Raw genomic sequence first — 19,146 nt, 5'->3', positions numbered from 1 at the left:
TAAGACGTTTTTACCTTTTTGTTATTTATCGAGCTTTCCTAAATTGTCTTCTGCATTAGGAATATTTTACAAGTGCAGAATTGAGATTTTCTGGATTACTTGTGTCACATTTCACTGGATGTAGATACAATTCTGCATAGAGCTGTTGACTGTAAGGATATATCGGCTCCGCCGGTGATGGAGGCTTCCTATATTCCACACTGTAGAGTCATATGACGCTGTTCTCACTGCTCTGGAGACAATGAGGAGATGGGATAATTACACCTTTGTGAGAACATGCCTTTACTAGCTGTTAGGTTCTAGCCCGGCCGTCCCTGGCAATAGTACACAAAGCGCCCGGCGTTGCTGTAACGGCTGCTGGTTTTGCCTGCTCGCCTTGTTCCCTGCTCGCCTTGTTCCCCTCTCTGGCAGTAAACTGGCTGAACTGCTGCCGGCCGCTATCTTACTCTATTGCTGGGAGATCTACGGGATCCATGATCTATAAGATGCTGCACATCAAGATTTAACTGCTCGGCTTTCATTTCATTGTATGAAAGGTAAGTGATCGGCAGGACAGGAATGTTCTCTGAAGGATTGTTTTTAGGAAAAGCATTATAGTAGAGATGTTTATTCAGAATATCATTTGGATTGGTACAGTGTTGGGATTATGCCAACACCTGTTTTTCTTTTCACGTTTTTCTCTTCACATTTTTTCATCATGTTTTCACGGTTTTCTCTTCAATATTTTTCTCTTCACATTTTTTCATCATGTTTTCACGTTTTTTTCTTCATGTTTTCGCGTTTTCTCTTCGCGGTTTTCTCTTCACGTTTTTATCTTCGTGGTTTTCTTTTCAATGTTTTTCTCTTCACGTTTTTTTTTTCTTCACGTTTCCTCCTTGGTCTGTTGCCCTGCCATTTTATTATGACTAAGACCCCTGAATATTTCTTCATTTCTCTTTTCACTGTCTGTCTTTTAATGGAGTTGTCTAGGACTTTGTATTCTTATTTTAAATCCATTTATCTCTTAGGCTATGTGCACACAGTGCGGATCCTCCCACGGATTTTTCTGTGCAGATTTTACTAGATCTGCAGGTCAAATGACCTGCATTTTTTCCTGCGGATTTCTTCCTTTTTTTTGCGGCTTTACTGCCCTTTTTGTGCGGTTTTCCACCTGCAGATTTGTAGAATGGAGCAGGTGGAAAACTGCAGCAAAACCGCACAAAAGAAGTGACATGCTGCTTTTTTTTTTTTTTCCATGCAAAAACCGCGCGGAAAAATCCGCAGCATGTGCACGGCTCTTTTTTTTTTTTACATAGGCTGTAATGGTACTGTACATCACCTGCAGTTCTGCTGCAGATCCGCAGTAGAAACCGCACCGTGTGCACTGACCCTTAATGCTCTTGTTTTTGCCTATATGTATATCTGTGTGTATTAGGGTGTGTGCACACGTAGTGAAATCTGCTGCATTTCCGCAGCGGTTTTGGCTCTGCAGGTCCGCAGCAGATTCTGCTGCGTTGTACAGTACCTTTATTTTCAATGGAAAAAAAAAACGCTGTGCACATGCTGCGGATTTTTCCGCGCGGTTTTGCTGCGCTTTACAATCCGCAGCATGTCAATTGTTTGGTGCAGAAACGCTGCGGTTTCACACCTCATCCATTATGAGGTGTAAAACCGCAGATAAACCGCAGGACTTTTGATCCTTAACTTAAAAAAGAAAAAAAATTGAAAACCCTACAAGTCTGTGGGCCTGTGTTAATCAGAGACAGCTTGATTAACATTGCAAAGGGCAGAAGAGCGTTGCAAATTTTTTTATTTTTTTTGATTGGCATGTGAAAAAAAACACTGATGGTAGAAATAGACAACACCGGCCCTGAAAATCTGAAATCGGCACATTGATGGAAATTAGCTGTGTTTTTTTTTTTTTTTTTTTTCCCCCCTCTTTTTAATCCCTTGCCACTTGCAAGAAAAAAAACGATGTCTGCATTAGACTTGATGTTTTCTGTCCATGTCATTAGTGCAAAGGATCACTAAGGCTGTGTGCACACGTAGCGATTTTTAAGCGTTTTTGCCGCGATTTTCGGCGCGAAAACGTTTAAAAATCGTGTACAGAACGCCCCCATGCATTCCTATGGCATTCCGCACATGCTGTGCTAATGCTGCGCTTTTTTCCGCGGCGGAATCGCATTGCGGAAAAAATCGCAGCATGCTCATTCTTTTGTGCGGAATCGCAAAGAATTGCCGCGATTCCGCACCCATAGGAATGCATGAGAACCGCTTACTTCCCGCATGTGGCTATGCCCACCATGCGGGAAGTTAAGCGTCTCATGTGCGGTTGGTACCCACGGTGTGGAGGAGAGGAGACTGTCCTCCAGGCCCTGGGTACCATACCCCTGTAAAAAAAAAGAATAAAAAATAAAAAATCGGGGTATATTTACCTTCCGGCGTCCCGCGCTGCATTCCCGGCCTCAGCGTTCCCAGTAATGCCTTGCGGCAAGGCCCTGTAATGACGTAGTCTCGTGTGACTCTAGCGGTCTCGCGAGATCGCTATAGCAACGCGAGACTACGTCATCACAGGTCTCGCAAGGCATTACTGGGAACGCTGAGGCCCGGGAATGCAGCGCGGGACGCCGGAAGGTAAATATACCCCGATTTTTTTTTTAAATTTTTTTTTTAGCATTTTAACATCCTATCTTTTACTATTGATGCCGCATAGGCGGCCTCAATAGTAAAAACCTGGTCACACTTGTCAAACACTATGTTTGACGAGTGTGACCAACCTGTCAATCACTTTCCAAGCGATGCTTCAAATCGCTTGGAAAGTGCTTGAATATCGCACGCGAAAATCGCGGCAAAATCGCGGTGAAATCGCGCGGAAAAAAACGCGCGATTTCTGGGAAGGAGTCCGGTTTTTAGTGAGCGTTTTAAAACGCTACGTGGGCACATAGCCTTAGGGTGTGTGCACACGCTGCGGATTCTGCTGCGGATTTAGCCGCTGCGGATTTAGCCGCTGCGGATCCGCAGCAGTTTTTCCTGCAGTGTACAGTACCATTATTGCCTATGGGAAATGGAAATCGCAGTGCAGACGCTGCAGAATTTTCCGCGCGGATTATCTGCGGTTTCTAAACCGCAGAAAGAATTGACATGTCAATTCTTTCTGCGAATTCCGCAGCGGTTTCCTATCTCCTCCATTATGGAGATGGTGAAACCGCAGGGCCAAACCGCAGAATAATCTGCAGATAAACCGCAGGTCTTTTGCAAAATCCGCGCGGATGAATCCGCAGACCAATCCGCAGCGTGTGCACGTAGCCTCACGGTCTGATAATATCCCTGGTGCCACTACTCCACAATGGTACCCAACAATGGGGACATGCAGGGGGTCCGAGGCATTGGTTAGGAAATATTGACTAAAGGTAGAATAATTGTGACCTAGAATTATGATTCACTCTCTACAATAACATCCCAAATTACTCATGAAAACTTTTCCGGTACTTTGCAGCTCACAGTGGAGAAAAGGCAAGAAATGCAGCAATATCGCCAGAAGGCCATAGAGCTGAATGAGAAGAAACTGAACACCAAGAAGAAGTCCTTACTGAACCGAGTGCAGGAGATTCTGGACACCGTCCAGGTAACACCTGAGACCTATATGAATGCCGTTCTGTCCAATCTGCCATAAATCATGTAATATCTCACTAGCGCAATCCATCCGCTGCACAGTATCTTCGCGTTTGACCGGCTGTAGTGATAATTGCTGCCTGTAAGTGATCCGTATAGGCTTTAAGACTAGAAAATTGCTACTTGTGCCATAGAAATGAATTTAGCTTTGTGTGTGGAAAGAGGCGATAATGACCTTGTTAACCTCTCACCCTTGCGGTAATTTACAACTGAGTGTACTTGCTTGTCTCACCGAAATCAGCCGTTTTGGGCGACTTTGCACTAATGTTTTTGGGCATCTTGATTGGCAGGGTGCTAGTTCATTATCAAAGAATGTAAAGGATTTGATCTGTCAATTACCAGTGGGTCGGACCTTGGAAGGTAAAAATTAAAGTCATCTGTCACATAGTGGGATGTCGTCGTTTATGCGAGACGAGTGCGATCTCTGACCGTCCCATGGACAATGAACTGATCAGAGGCCTGCGTGTGCGACCACCGCTTCATTTTACTAGGGCAATGAAAGGGAAGCCTGACAGTAGCATGAATCTGACACAGGATGTATTATTGCAGCCGAGTATGGTTTACCCTGAAACGCTGCCTCATTTCAAAGGAAAAATAGTCTGAAAAGCCGGCCGGGGACTGTGTCTTGGAAGACAGTCCAAAGGTGGTCCCAACACAGGGTGAGACCTGTCGGTCAAAGGGAGCAGGAGCTGTAATAGTGCCGCTAAGGTCTGATTCATGGTGCCCATGGATCGGGCAGCATGAATCTACTGTCAGATTCCATTTTTTAATCCGTATTGTACAACCCCTGCTGCATCAATAAAGGACCACGTGTCAAATTAAAAAAATATTCAATGCTCATCTCCCACAGCCTTCACTCCACCTATTCTGACCCATCGACCGGCACAATGTCGTACTTTCATCGCGCCATATCTGCTACTCAAACCATGCTCTGGTTGTTCCGGTAGGAGGACGTTCTCTACTCAATTCCAGTGGCCATGGGCTACCAATGTGGCCAAAGTACCAACATCCTGCAAATCTTTCTTTATACTTTCTGCCTATAATCTTCCACTGGGTACAAATTTTCACAGATGTCCTAACAGGCAGGACCCTGTGCTGACAGGTCCCCTGAAAGAAATCTGATATAACAGGGGATTTCATGGTTTTATCCAGCTTTTTTTTCTATTTGGTGTCATTATCTTTAATGTAAAAGCAGGACATATATCTGTGATACATCTCTATCACTGTATATTCATGGAATGGAAGCAGTACTGCTCCTGTTGTACATGAAGCAAGGCACAGCAGACTATTTTGGCTACTTTAATTGGTGTGATTTAACCTGAGGGATCGGTTATTTCCCAGTATGACTCTTATGCGGCGCACCTCTCCAGAGACAGAGATGTTTCTTAGGAAGTTTACTGCACAACGTCAAAAATATAGCAATGACTGTAGAAATCATCACCATTTTTCTAGTTTTAGAAGGTAATTCCCAATCTCTAGATAGGCCATAAATGACTGAGATGCATGTTCCATCACTGAGACCTTCCTCGACCTCTAGATCGGGCCCCCAGCTGTAATACACCACCTGGAATTAAGAGGGTGCCATATATTTGCGGCTCTCTATACTTTCTTGAATGGGAGTGGTGAATATCAGCACTGATTGAACATGGAGCGGATTGTGTCCAGACAAGATTGAGGAATTGTAACTCCCAGTTGTCAGTTTAATTATACAGTTCCTGGTAGAATAACGGAGGAGCAGTACAACACAGGTCTGGACAAATGCTCCAGAATTGTTACTGCATGGTAGTTGTGTCAGGAGACGTGGCCAGCGATGGGGGGGCTTCTAGTAGCTCAGGGATGTCAGACTCAAATACACAGAGGGCCAAAATGAAAAGCTTGGACAAAGTCGTGGGCCATCCCTGATCATTATTTAAAAAAAAAAAAAAAAAAAATCCTCTCCATTCTCAAGGACTTTTTTTTTTTTTTTTAATTCAATAGTTCCTGTTGGTCTCCTTTGTAAGGAGTACAGCACTTACAAGCTCTTCGCTGTGCAGCTTGCAAGCGCTGCTTTGATGGGTCGAGTTCGCTGGATCCGGCCATCGTGGGAACCAAGCGCTCCTCTATTGCTGCAGAGGCCAATGTGTCTTTGCTTGCACCACAGGAGAGTGGACAGGTCAGGCTCAACAACACCGCTGGTCCAAACTGTCAGCATCAGAAGCACGCCTTTTCCTGGCAAGGGGGAAGTCGAGAGGGAGCAGAACGTTGCGCTCCTGATAATCCATTACAAGAATCGCTCTTTAAATGCAAAAAAAAAATGGCTTAATGTAACTAAATAATTAATACTCCTCTGACAAATCTGCCATCTCTTCAGTGCTCCCCGCCCGGTATTTGTTTACCTTACTGTAGTGAATGATGTCTCGTCCCACAGGACCGCTGAGGCCAGTGATTGACTGTCTGCAGTGGTCACATGGGTATACGTGGACGTCATGACTGCAGCAAGGTAAACAAATAGGTGGGGAGCACCAGAGGTTTATCACTTTTATTGTTATTTTAAGCCTTTTACCTAATTTGGACAACTTTCTTCAGCGCTCAGAGAACTTTTATAAACTTGTAGCTGTGTATAGAAACTTACAGTTATAATATCAGCCCCATCATAAACTTATAAAACATCTCTATGGCATTGGAGCTTTCTGTTCTTCTGTTTTGTTTTTTTTGCTCTTAATTTCTGGTCTGTGAGCCATTTATCTATTTATTGTGATTTTTTTTTTTTTTTAATTTTATTGCATGATGCTGACTGGTTGTATAGGCATAAATCGAAGATCCCTTGGGCAATGATCGTTGTTTTGTGTTCTCCTACCTTTTAGGCTTAGGCTACCTCTTAACTATAATTGATCAGTAAATGTAAAACATAAAAACTCCTATCATATTATTTTTGCACAGATCGGGGTTGAAGAGAAGGGTAAAGAGTTCTTCATTAATGCCGATTTTTGTGGCTCCTGTAACCAAATTTTTAAGTTGTTTGCCCACTCTCCTTTCCGGCTGTGACTGCTACCCATCTCTGCCGCTTACCGGCAAAGTCTCCATTATTACTTTGTGCCCATGCAAAGATGCCTTCCCAGGAGAATGCCTCTTTTCACGCTTTATTTCCTGCATGAGCCAGGAAAGTTCTAACATTAAGTGGAACCATTGGACCCATTTCGCAGACGGAGATTAGAAGGTCAGGTCTCTCTTTTGACCTCCAACTGGCTTGGGGGTTACGTATTTTTTTTGGATGAACACCACAGACTGCAGGTAGGAGAATTTGCCCACAAGATCACAACCTCTGACGGGCCAAACACATGTATTCTGGATGACAGTAGGCCCACCTATGTTTTATCATGGGGAACTCCTAATTCCGTTTCTACTTTGACCCATTCGCATCCAGGTAATTGTTGGCATTTATTTATTTATTATTATTTTTTTTAGCCCCACCTTCTAATACTTGCTTTTGCACCATTTAATATACCCAATACATTATATCTAATATATTGGGAAACTCGAAGAAAAAAAAAATCTTTGCAGAATGGAAAAATAAAACTGTAAAGCATATTTCTTAGCTTTTACTAAGCAGCTGATGAGACTGAAATGAGTCCATCCCTAGAGGGACAAGACGGCAGCGGGGAAACCTGCTGGAAAACATTACTAATGACTGAGGAAGAGGTAAAGCAAATACTAGATTCATTGATTAGCATCTGCTCAGGACTTATTGATGTTTTGTTCCAGTGACAAGCTGTGTACGGCTGCAGTAAAGGCCAGCTCGGTTACGCAGCCGGTAAGTGAGCAGCTTATCGGACGTGATCTCACCGCCGTACACCTCAACATTGATTGACCTTAAAATCACATTGAGGACTCCAGCGCTCGCCTCCTGTTTACTACGTGTCGCCTGGATACCATCACATGGCTTGGGAATACACAGCCCATAGACAGGGCATAAAGAAACAAACACTAATCTCTGTGTGTGCCCCCTGCAGCCAAGTTACTATTCATACTGTGCTTAATAACCGGCCTGTCTGCCTCAGACCGGAGAACAACAGCCTGGGATCTGCATGGCCTGGGTATCAGTAGGTATTGTTTCTTAGTTGTCTTTTTTTCTGTTATAATTTATGGTGTTTGCTATATTGTTGCACTAATGTGAGATATATAATATATATATATATATATATATATATATATATATATATATATATATATATATATATATATATATATATATCTTAGAAAAATGGGGACTGACCATCTGATTTCATCTGTTCTGATCCCACCTCATCACCTCATCTGTTCGGATCCCATCAGATCTGATCCCACCTTATTTGTTATACATCATCTCATCTGATTCCACCTCATCTCTTCTGATCTCATCTCATTGATCTCACCTCATCTGATCTGATCCCACCTCACCCCACTTTTGATCTGCTCCAATCTCAGCTGATCCAATGCCATCTGATCTAACTATCCCAGTCAATATCTTAGTGGCGAGCTGATCTGTGTTAGATCGCTGAGGGTCTTATCGCTGGGTACTCACCAATCAGGTGCACAGGGGAACAGGATTTGGCTCTTATCATGACTCTGGACCTTCCACTCCTATTAATTGTTGGGGGGGGAGCCTTTTTTTTTTTTTTTTTTTTTTTAAGTACGGTAGGTGTTTGAGGTTTTTTTTTTTTTTTTATTCTGCATGAGTTATGATTTTCAAGACTACAATTTTGGGGAACATATAACCTATTTGTTATCTTGTATTAATTTATTTTGGGCAGAGGGGATGGGGAAAAGAAACCCAACAATTTTGGTATTTTTTTTTTTTCTTTGTCTTTCGCCATGTGGTTTAAATCTTGGCTTTTTATTTTCTAGGTCGCTATTCTGGTGATACAGTATTTCTGTATTTTACTACTTTTTCACAATAAAAAGCTGAGTCTTTACAGTGATTATTGGATACCATTTTGTAATGAATGTCACCTTTTTGATCATTCTTTGTTCCTCTTTTTTTTATTTTATTTATATTGTAGTTGACTATCAATGGGGAAAAAAAGGTATGACAATGTATATCAGCCCAACTGAGACCAAAAGCAAAGGACCTATGGAAGAAACATTTTAAAGTTTCCTGTGCTCATATGTCAATGTAATATATGCATTATGAATTGGTGGTAGTATATTTGCATGTAAACATATTTTAAACCACAAATTAATTTTTTTAAATTTTTTTTATTTAATATTCCTTGTTGAATACAGGTAAGGACGGTTTCCAGTTTTGCACCCAATGCAGAGAATGAAACCATAGATCAAAACTCCCAACTGAAAAACATGAATGGCTTTGCAATTCTTCCGAATACACCTAACTTTCCAGTGTTCTCATCCCAAAATTGGCCAATGAAGTTTGAGAAATCACCGAAGGATCCGATTTCCAAAAAAGAGCTAAAACCCTCAGAGAATATCCCTACTAAAGAATGTAAAGACTGTGTCACACAGAACAATGCAAAGGTTATATCCATGGAGGGCGTCGACAGCTCCGTTCCAGAAACCTCACCGTGCGATTTACCACCTACTACCAAGGATGTTCCGGATCCATATGTAATGAGCTTACAAAACCTCTTGAAGAAGTCTCGTGAGTATATTGAGCAAAGCAGAAGATGCATGAAAGCCGCCTCGAAGACAAGTTCTTCTGAAAGTCACTCTGACAAGGAAAACGACACCATTAAAATTAGTGACTCTGTAAAAGAAAAGACCAGGCTTGCACAAAGAAGCAGAAGTTCCAGTCCATTACTGGTTGACAAGCCAACACTTAATAAGTCCAATACCTTGTTACAAGCGGCTTCATCCCAAAGTCCGAACTCAGGTTCTCTGCCAACTTTTTCTAAAGTGGACATCACTTACAGATCAGAAACATCTTCTGGTGCCGACAATGAGTCAGACGAAGAACTTCGAGATGGATATATGCTAGAGTATGAAAGTAACATGATTAGAAGCCTTACTGGTTCTTATGCCAAACTTCCAAGTCCAGAGCCAAGTTTAAGCCCCAAAATGCACAGACGGAGGCCCAGACCTTTATCGGCAGGAAACATTGTAATAAACCATCCAGTTAATGCCTATGATCTAAGCCCCAAAGAAAAAGGGAAAATGGTGGAGCTGACAGATCTGGAAACAAATGAGAAAAAATCATTTTCTGAATTTGTGCCAAAAGATGTGGATAAAGTAATGGTTTCTTCCATGAAAAGACATTCCTTCAGTGAAAACATTGACTTTGTCCCCAATTCGATTAGACACTCAAAAAGTAATCTTATCAGTTCAAAGATGGACCCTGACAACAGGGTTAATAAGTTACGAGCCGTCACCGACGCCCCTTACAGTCCAACGCGCAAAGGCACCCAGTGCATAAGTCCTGGCTCTACAAACACCTTGGAGAGCAGTGCCTTGAGCCAGCAGGCCAACCTTCCAGCCGTAACATCAGACAATGGACACAAGCCATATAGGCCTTTAGAGGTGGTAAAGCGCAACTCACCTGCTGAACTTAATAAGTCTTACGATGTAGAGACTCCATCTCCTGTTTTAATGCAAAGCCACAATACATATCAAACATCAGACACTCCTAATGTTTCCTCCGGGAGGGCTCAGCTCATCGAGAACAACCTTGACCTTCAGGTAAAGCGCCGACTTGATCTAGATCTTGAAAGTATGCAGAGCGAACACTCACCAGTGCCAAGCGAGGAAGAGCTGAGGTGGCTTCATGAGAGAAGAGGTCGCAGCTGGTCTCTCAACGCACCCAAGAGCGAGATGTTGCTGAATAGTACCTTAGGTAGGAACATTATATCTCTGTGTATGGATTCCTTATAGCTGAATTTTTAACGACTGATGATACCAATTAGATGAAAGTGATATATTTGGATGTGGAGATGAAGCCCTGTAACCTAAATCCCAACAGCTCCATTTTTGTCTGGTGTTCGACGCAGGAAAGCACTTCAGTGCAGTTTGTGAAGGGGGCTGGCTGGCTTATAAAGAAAGCTAAGCCAGCTCCCTTCTCTGTTATGACTGGTTTTGTGTCAGACACACGTCGGGCAACGGACTTTCCATTCTAGTAATCAGTGGGACACCCAGCAGTTGAGTCACCAGCTATTAGACTGTGGATAGGTGATCAACATCCATTGCAGGTGATGCTACAAGAATAGCTAGCCTTTGCCTCTGCAGCATCAGACAATCCAGCTAGTTCTACAGCAGTGCTTGCAAGCTCCATAGAGAGGCACTTGAAAGAACAAACTCCTTATCTAGGAGACCATCCACCTCTGATAGCCTGCAGAGGTGGTTGGTAAACTAGACCTCAAACGGTGCACTCTTTCTAATAAAAAGTCACCCGCTTTTCACGCACTTTGCCTTGTTACTCATTTTAACAACTCTTTTTAAGTTTGACTTTAAAGTGTACAAAGACTCAATCTCTTATGTTTTAGAGGACAACCTGAAGAAGAAGGTGCTGGCTTTTGAAGAGATGAGGAAGAAGCTGGAGGAGCAGCACGCTTATCAGCTGTCACTTCTGATTGCCGAACAAGAAAGGGAACAAGAGCGACTTCACAAGGTAATCCAATATCTTAAGGAGTAAAGCAGATTAGCGCACTCCTCAGACCTGGCACATGTACATGGCTTTCCTTAGGGACTATCCCTTACAGAACGACAATGGACAGAACTTTTCAAGAAACTGTATCTGAATTGCACTTCCACTTAGCGTGTCACCATATTCTTTTTTTATTCTTTTTAGGATACATTGCCTAGAAATGTAGTGTCCCACATTTAAAGGGAATCTGTCACCCCATTTTAGCCCTATCAGCTGCCAGCACAGCCATCAGGGGCTTATCTACAGGATTCTGTAATGCTGTAGATAAGCTCAAGATGTAACCTGAAAGATAAGAAAAACAAGTTAGATTATACTCACCCTGGCGTCCGGTCTGATGGGTGTCTCGGTTCCGTCCAGCACCTCCCATCTTCATACGATGCCGTCCTCCTTCTTACTTCTGCCGCAGGCATACTTTCTTTGCCCTGTTGAGGGCAGAGTAAAGTACTGCAGTGCGCAGGCGCCGGACCTCTCTGACCTTTCCCGGCGCCTGCGCACTGTAGTACTTTGCTTCAAGAGCACACCTTTCCCTGGCTTCCTGCTTTGCCGTGGGTGGGGTGCCCCTGAATTTGACAATTCAGACTAGCGGCATTGTTGTTCCGCTGGCCTGTACGTCCATGCTGCCAGCAGCGGAGCTCTGCAGCATGGAAGCAGTGCAGGAGAATGAAGTTGGCCAGATTCAGAGCCTGTAATCAAAGCAACAAGCTGAAGATTATGAAGTTAAAAATTCCTCCGTTCTGGAAAATGGATAGGATTTTTAATAAGGGTTATATTGCAAAGTACTAATTTCTGAACTTGCGACAACCCCTCTAAGTAATTACTGCAAATGGGTAGGCATAGCATATCACATCACACATTTTGGTTCACCTGTAGTCTTTCTGTCTAAACGGTGAGAAGGCCCACGAGTGCAGAATAATATTTTATCTGCATCATCTATGAAAGAATAACGGAAAACAGGTCACATCTGTGATCGCTGCCGGTCTGATCAGTTTATTTTCTTTTTCTATGCATCTTTCAGGAGTTTGAAGCCGAAGGGAGAAGACTAAGGTTCGAAGATGTCGACCTGCCTTCTGTACAAGAGGGTTTGGATAGCGGCAGCATTAGGCCTGACTGGGTCAGTAGAAGTGACAGCAGTTCTCCTGAGAGTCATTTGGACAAGTGCCACTCAGTCAGTACAGGTACGCCTTGTTTTGGGGCATAGTCGGACATCCGATGTTGGTCGCGGTGTGTTATGCAGCCTACATTATTCATGATGCAGGTCGTGCAGATGTGCAGAGAATTCGTTAGTGGCACGAAGAAATCTTTGAAGATGTAATTTAAGTTTAATGAAGGTTGAAAATGCAAGGAGACCAAAACAATTCCTAAAATAAGAAGCTGATGACTGATCGTTTGTTTGCCTCTTGCGCAATAATTGGCACAGCTTTGTTGATGACTTTTGCTGGTCCCCGTGGTCACTTTTGTTCTCTATTTTTACAGTCGGATCGCTCGCTGCTCCTTCTCAGCATAGTTATGGATCCACAGTGGAGTCGTCATTCAGTCTTTGGGGAACAGCAGAGATGAGAGCACCAAAAATATCAAGCTCAAGGTCCCTTAACAGACCAAAAACCAGATGGTCTCAGGTGACTTGTTTAATGGAATCTTTTGTGTAAACTTTCTCCTATGTCATTAAAACTACTTTCCCAGCTACACAGGGAGCACTACAATTGTTGTTGACACTGACATGGCATTGAACTTTATAGGGTTCTCCGTTCTTTCGAAATGATATGCAAATAGTAAAGATTAATTACTTACGTACTGTCTGTAGCTGTAAAATTTGCAGTGTTATCCCCATTCTCCTAGTATTTAGTGTACTGAACTTCAAACTTGTAGATCATAAAGTGGGTATCTCCTCTCTCCCCTTCCTGTAGTACATGATGTCACTCATCTTTTTTCCTCTGTGTTATTGCTTCTGGACTCTAAAATTTGTCCTACTGTCACCAGTGCAACGGTGGTGCGTATTATTGATATTTGTCGCTTTTGATTCAAGGTTTACAGTCCCCAAATGCAAAGAAAATTTAGTAAAGTAACTGCACTGGCCAAAGGATTCCTGACACGGAGAATAATGCAGACGGAGAAGCTGAAGAATCTAAAGCAAACCGTGAAGGTTGGTGTCACTTTTTCCACCACTCTGTATGTGGATTTTATACCAAATCGGTTGATTTTTGCAGTAAGCTTTTTGTTTTTATCTACATCACTTGGTTCTTGGCTTTTTTGGGTACTAGGATACTGCTGAATTTATTAAAACATTTCACACGGAAGTTCAGCCAACCAGAGGGCTTGTGTCGGCACAGGACGTTTCTCTGCAGGAACGAGTCGTCGCTCAAGTAAGTGACGGTCAATGTTTTGATCCAAATGTCACTCAGATAAGTGACGGTCAGTGCTTTGGTCCAAGTGTCGCTCAGATAAGTGACGGTCAATGGTTTGATCCAAATGTCACTCAGATAAGTGACGGTCAGTGCTTTGGTCCAAGTGTCGCTCAGATAAGTGACGGCCAATGCTTTGATCCACGTTTATTTCATTCAAATACATCTGTGGCATTTCAGATTTCTGGGGGGGGTTCTCCCCTCTCCTCACCTTATTTTTGTTACACAGATATTTCAGAGGTTGTCATACTCCGTAGACCTGCATTTTGGACACTAGAAAAAGGTGTACATGATATATTTGGCTGATTTGTTGTTAGGCACATACCCAGTCGGTGGGGCTGTCAGACTTGGCCAAATGATCACGTCTGGGTATTTCTGACAGCTCAGTCAAGTTTTGACGTAAGTTGGGGTATTTTCGTTCTATTCTGCAACTAAGAACAGAGAAGGAGAGACCCTCAGCTGCTGACAGTGGTGGAGGTCTCAAAGTTCAGACAAGCTGTCATTGTAAAGTAATCCCCTCACTCCATTCCACGTAGTGTCTAAATAGTCTAGCCCTGTTCAAACAATTGTGCACTTGGTCACCACTCTTGTGCCTTGCACCCACCAGGCCGACATTGTCACCAGAGGAGACATATGAACAGTGCTATATACAGTGCTTACAAAGCCACGCCCGAAGGTTGATCTGCTTTATGGCCTCGCCTTAACAGATCCTTGGAGGGCGCTGAGTCATTAAGGAAAGATAAGGATAGATACATGAGGCTGAATCAGATAGTAAGAACCTCTACGGCACCATATGGTCAAGGCCAGCTGTCAGTTCCTTTAGTCAAGCAGCTGTCTGTCTAACCCAAATGCTGTCCGTAATTTGCAGATCTTTGGTTGTGATGATGCATGCGCCAACTAATGTAGAACTTTTCCATTGTTTGAAGCTGCGGGCGGCCCTGTATGAAATCCACGATATCTTCTTTGCAATGGATGCCGCAGAACGGATGACTATTCTGGCTCATGACCGGGAACTCAGACGAGAAAAGATGCTCAGACAGATGGTAATTACTAAATCGTCCAATGATATTAAACAATTAGCATTGCATATTTCAGTATCTAGTCATTCTGCAAAGACAGGATTAATGCCCTAAATGCCAGTTAAAGGGGTGCTCCTAACTCCTAAAGTAACTGCTTATCATTAGGAAGTGGTTGGAATCCAGCGACCCTTTGAATAAGTGATAACCTGATAAGATAGGAATAACCCTTTAAAGGGGCATTCCCATCTCCAAGATCCTATCCAAATATGTAGTAGGGATAATAATATTAGCATATGCCTCCAATTAGGAAAGTAGTATAGTTCTTCTGATTCGCTATGTCGCTTAACGCATTTGTAGGGAATTGCAGTAGCTTAAGTATCCATGGTTATGACCACTCATATAGTGAGTTAGTTGTTAGTGTTTGTAATCATGGATACCTAAGGTACTGCGCATGGATTAGGCGACATAGCGAATCAGAAGAATTATACTAAATTTCTAATTGGAGGTATTTGCTAATATTATACCTGCTACATATTGGGATGAGAATACCCCTTTAAAGGGAATCGGTCACCACTTTTTGGCCTATCAACTAAAAATATCATCTAATAGAGTGTGAGCTATACATTCCACAACTATATGTGAAACCCCCTGACTCCCCATGTATCCCCCAAAACAACCTTTTATATTGCTTCCGCGCTGTATGTAAATATCCTTGGTCCGGTCCGATGGGTGTTGATTCTCGTTCCTCTCACCACCCCAAATCGGCGTGCTGTATGCATTCCGTTCTGTGAATAGTGTTGTTCGCGGACAGGTCCCGCGCGTGCCCATTCAAATTGCCTCCCGTGCGTGCACAGTATGCTTTACCCAACTGTGTGCAAAGCCGAAAAGCATTAGTGCGCATGCACCGGAAGAACTGTGTCCCGGAAGTATTTTGCTGTGTTCCGGGATATAGTTCACAGCAGGGACGCCAGGAAATCTACGTGCACCTTACAGGTATTTTTTGGCCCTATCTTATTAATTTTTTGTATGTTTACCACTATCAATCATTGTTAACTGGACATTAAGTCCTATTTGAGAGCACTTGGCACTTTCTTTTGCCAGGGCATGCCATATCTGTTTTTCACAGGTTGTTTACACATTGAGCACTTAGCACTTTATTTTTTGGCATATTTTATTATAGCCCTTATTTAAACAGTGTTTTGCTCTTTATTGTATAACCTACTTATCTGTATCTTAATGCTTTTTATATTAAAAATTGCTTGTATTGCGGTTATACTATTGAATATTGTACTTTATTACTGGGCCGCTGTTTATATTACAGCGTGTGCATCAGTGGCACCCCATGGCAGTATGTCTATGGTTCTGTAAATTCAGTACCTTTTTCTCTTTTTTATGATACTTGTTTTTATATTGATTATCAACAAAAAAAGTTTTATTTTAGTACCCTTTTTTGTTACCAGAATATTTAGGTAACTTTATCTGTGAATAGTATTGACTTTATTAAAGGGATACATATTCCCCAATGGATACGGGGTTATAGGTACTCAGGACTTTTTTTTTTGTGATAACATTTACTGCACTGTTGTGAGAAGCTTAAATTTTAAGTTAAAAGGGGTTGTCTATTTAAAACAAGTTTATCACCTATGTGTAGGATAGGTGATGCGGTATTGATTGGTGAGGTCCGACTGCTGTGACCTGGACTGATCCGCAGAACGAGGGACTGTGTGAATGGGGGGCAGTGCGGATGCTCGACCACCGCTCTTATCGTTCTCCCGGGGGCTGCTGAGCGCTGTGTGTAGCCTGTTGAGATTGAATGGGGCTGCGGTTGGGCATCTGACCTGTAGCTCTGCTTTGTAATGGAGATAAAAGTTCCCCATTCTGCTGATTGTTGCGGGTCACAGCGCTTGTACACCCACCAATCAGTAAGTTACTGCCATTCCTATGGATAGTGGATAACTTGTTTTCATGGGACATCCCATTTAATTCACCAAACAATAACCTGGTGATATAGTCTATTACTCTGTCGCCTTATTGGGGGACACAGAACCGTGGGTGTTATGCTGCTGTCCACTAGGAGGCGACACTATGCATAATCTGAAAAAGATTAACTTTGTCTCCTCCTCTGCAGTATACACCCCTGGACGGCGTCAGCCTTCTCCAGTTTTTGCTTAGTGTCGCAAGGAGGCATACCTAAGATTTTTTTCTCTTCCGTTTTTTTCCTTAATTTTTTTCAACGGATTACAGATGAAGAAAAGCGGGTCTCCAGTGAGACCCCCGGCATGGCTCCCTCCTCGGTCCCCTATTAAGGGGTACCCGGTTGAGGTCGAGATGGCTCTTCCCCATGTCGCTCCTTCCCCAGTCCCTCGGGTACTGGTTCGAAGTCGAGAACCCCCCCTCCCCCAGTTTCCTTGGGCTCTGGGTTGAGGTCGAGGGTAGGACGAAGCCCCCTGACGGTGACAGCAGCACCCTCCCTAATCCCCCTCTGGGGGCATTAGGTCGAGACACCGCAGGTAGGGCCTGTACCAGGCACCATTCGGCCACTTACATGTCCAGGGACCCCAGCCCAGCTGCGGGCTCCTGTTTGGACCGGGGGAGGTGCAGGCAGGCATGGCACTTGTCAGAGACAGGGCACCCGGCACCCACGTCTCTGCGGCAGCACCAGCTGCATAGCGCCTCAAAGGGACCCCCCACAGGGCCCAGGTGACGCTCATGTCCCCACCGCTAGCCTACCGTTCAATCAGGGGGGGTCTGGTTGGAATCCGACCCTCCCCCGGACAACCGCGCCGTCCTGGATCCCTTCTGGGCATGAGCTATCAAATTTAGGCCGCGGCTTCGGCCTAGCCGAAGTCACCGCCTTATTCCCGCCCCCCGGCCCGCCCCCGGATGACGAAAAATGACACTACAGTGTCGTAGAAGGGGCGGATCGAGACAGGAAGGGCGCGCTTTTACATAGCTCCGCGCGCCCTTTTCAGCTCTCCGCCCCCTTCCCCCTCCACCTCAGAATCCGGTGGCCATCTTGCTGCACCTGAAGAAACTGAAGGCAGCACAGCAGTCTCTGGGGGGCACAAGAGGATTTATCAGCGCTGGACCTAGGGGGAGCACCGGTGGGGTAAGATCACAGCTGGGTTCTTTGTACTCAGCTGTGAGTTCCTGTAACCTATAACGCTCCCCTACTCCTCCTTTCCTCTGCGTAGATACACCTGTAGGGCCTCTGCGAATAGTTACTATGTCGGGCTCAAAAAAGGACCAGGCAAGACTGCTTTTACGCAGTCTGCACAGCCTACCAGGCCACTCTCCCCAGCGGCAGCACGTACCCGCACTGCTGGGACTGTACCCAAAGAACAGCAACGCTTCTGCGGCCGCTACTGCGCCAGAATGGGCGACTCAGATGTCGCAGTCTATAACAAAGTCTATAGATAACCTGACCTCCTCACTACTGCAGGGTCATGTCTCGACTATGAACGTTACCCAGCAAAGGGACGTCCGGTATCAGGAACAGGCCGCTTACAACAGTTCGAGACGTAAGCGGACCCACAGCGTCCTCACATAGCACTAGGTCGTCCCCCTCCAGGGAGAGACAGTGGCTACAGGTCACCGAGACCGTCCCCTGATAGAGAGAGACAATGTGGATCTCCACAACGATCCCAGACCACAAAAGACTCAGAGGGCATATGTGACTCCAACTCAGATAACGAAACAAGGAACGCTCTGCTCCCTTGTCCCCCTAGCAATGCTGCGCTAGTTGAGGATATAATCTCTTCCATCCTTCGGGTGCTAGACTTTTCTGATCCAACCCCTGAAGTACCAGAACACAAGATTTCCTTTGAGTGTTCAGAAACCATCTGAGGTCTTTCTCGATCACCCGGAATTTAAAAAAAAAAAAAAAATACTTTCTAAGCATTTTTCGCAGCCTGAGAAAACGCCAATCGCAAATACTTGAAAGCAAAGTACCCCTTCCCACAGAAGGACACTAAGGATTGGACAGATCTGCCTAAAGTGGATCCTCCAGTCTCTAGGCTGACAGCACAAACGCTTCTCTCGCTGCCTGACAGCTCAATCCTCAAGGACGCAGCAGACAGACAGGTAGAACGCATGGCTCGTTCAATCTTCGAGGCGGCAGCTGCCTCTTTAGCTCCTGCATTTGCTTCAGTTTGGACAGCCAAGGCCATTATGGCCTGGGCTGATCTATTACAACAGGGCCTCCAAGCTTCAAATCCTCAGCTGGCGGACCAGGCGGTGCAAATTGCATTAGTGACAGATTACATGGTCCATGCAGCGTTGGATTCTGCAAGAGGGGTAGCGGAAATAGCATCAAATGCCATCACAATCCGGCATATTCTCTGGCTAAGACAATGGAAGGCGGATGCGGCCTTAAAAAAGTCCCTAACAAATCTCCCGTACTTCAGGGGCCGTCCTTTCGGTGAAAAGCTGGATACAATGATATCCAATGCTACCGGGGGTAAAAGTA

At 44.2% G+C, this 19,146-nt stretch overlaps 1 protein-coding gene across 3 annotated transcripts in view; it reads left to right on the top strand.

Annotated features, from left to right (window-relative positions):
• The window catches only part of CCP110 (centriolar coiled-coil protein 110), a 45,288-nt gene that overhangs the window by 9,701 nt on the left and 16,441 nt on the right, over positions 1 to 19,146 (top strand). For 2 of the 3 annotated variants that reach the window (XM_073542968.1, XM_073542969.1), the window contains 8 exons: positions 3,476 to 3,604; positions 8,893 to 10,453; positions 11,100 to 11,224; positions 12,276 to 12,435; positions 12,734 to 12,876; positions 13,284 to 13,400; positions 13,519 to 13,620; positions 14,586 to 14,702. In XM_073542968.1, coding sequence (XP_073399069.1) covers positions 3,476 to 3,604; positions 8,893 to 10,453; positions 11,100 to 11,224; positions 12,276 to 12,435; positions 12,734 to 12,876; positions 13,284 to 13,400; positions 13,519 to 13,620; positions 14,586 to 14,702 — 2,454 coding nt within the window. Of the gene's footprint in view, positions 1 to 314; positions 537 to 3,475; positions 3,605 to 8,892; positions 10,454 to 11,099; positions 11,225 to 12,275; positions 12,436 to 12,733; positions 12,877 to 13,283; positions 13,401 to 13,518; positions 13,621 to 14,585; positions 14,703 to 19,146 lie in introns of those variants that run through there. The other variant, XM_073542970.1, reaches the window with a different exon arrangement.

Source organism: Dendrobates tinctorius, unplaced genomic scaffold, assembly GCF_039654945.1.
Source record: "Dendrobates tinctorius isolate UK_male_01 unplaced genomic scaffold, ASM3965494v1 ptg000129l, whole genome shotgun sequence".
NCBI lineage: Eukaryota > Metazoa > Chordata > Amphibia > Anura > Dendrobatidae > Dendrobates > Dendrobates tinctorius.
Note: the sequence above shows the minus strand (reverse complement) of the source record. Positions and strands in the feature narration are given on the sequence as shown.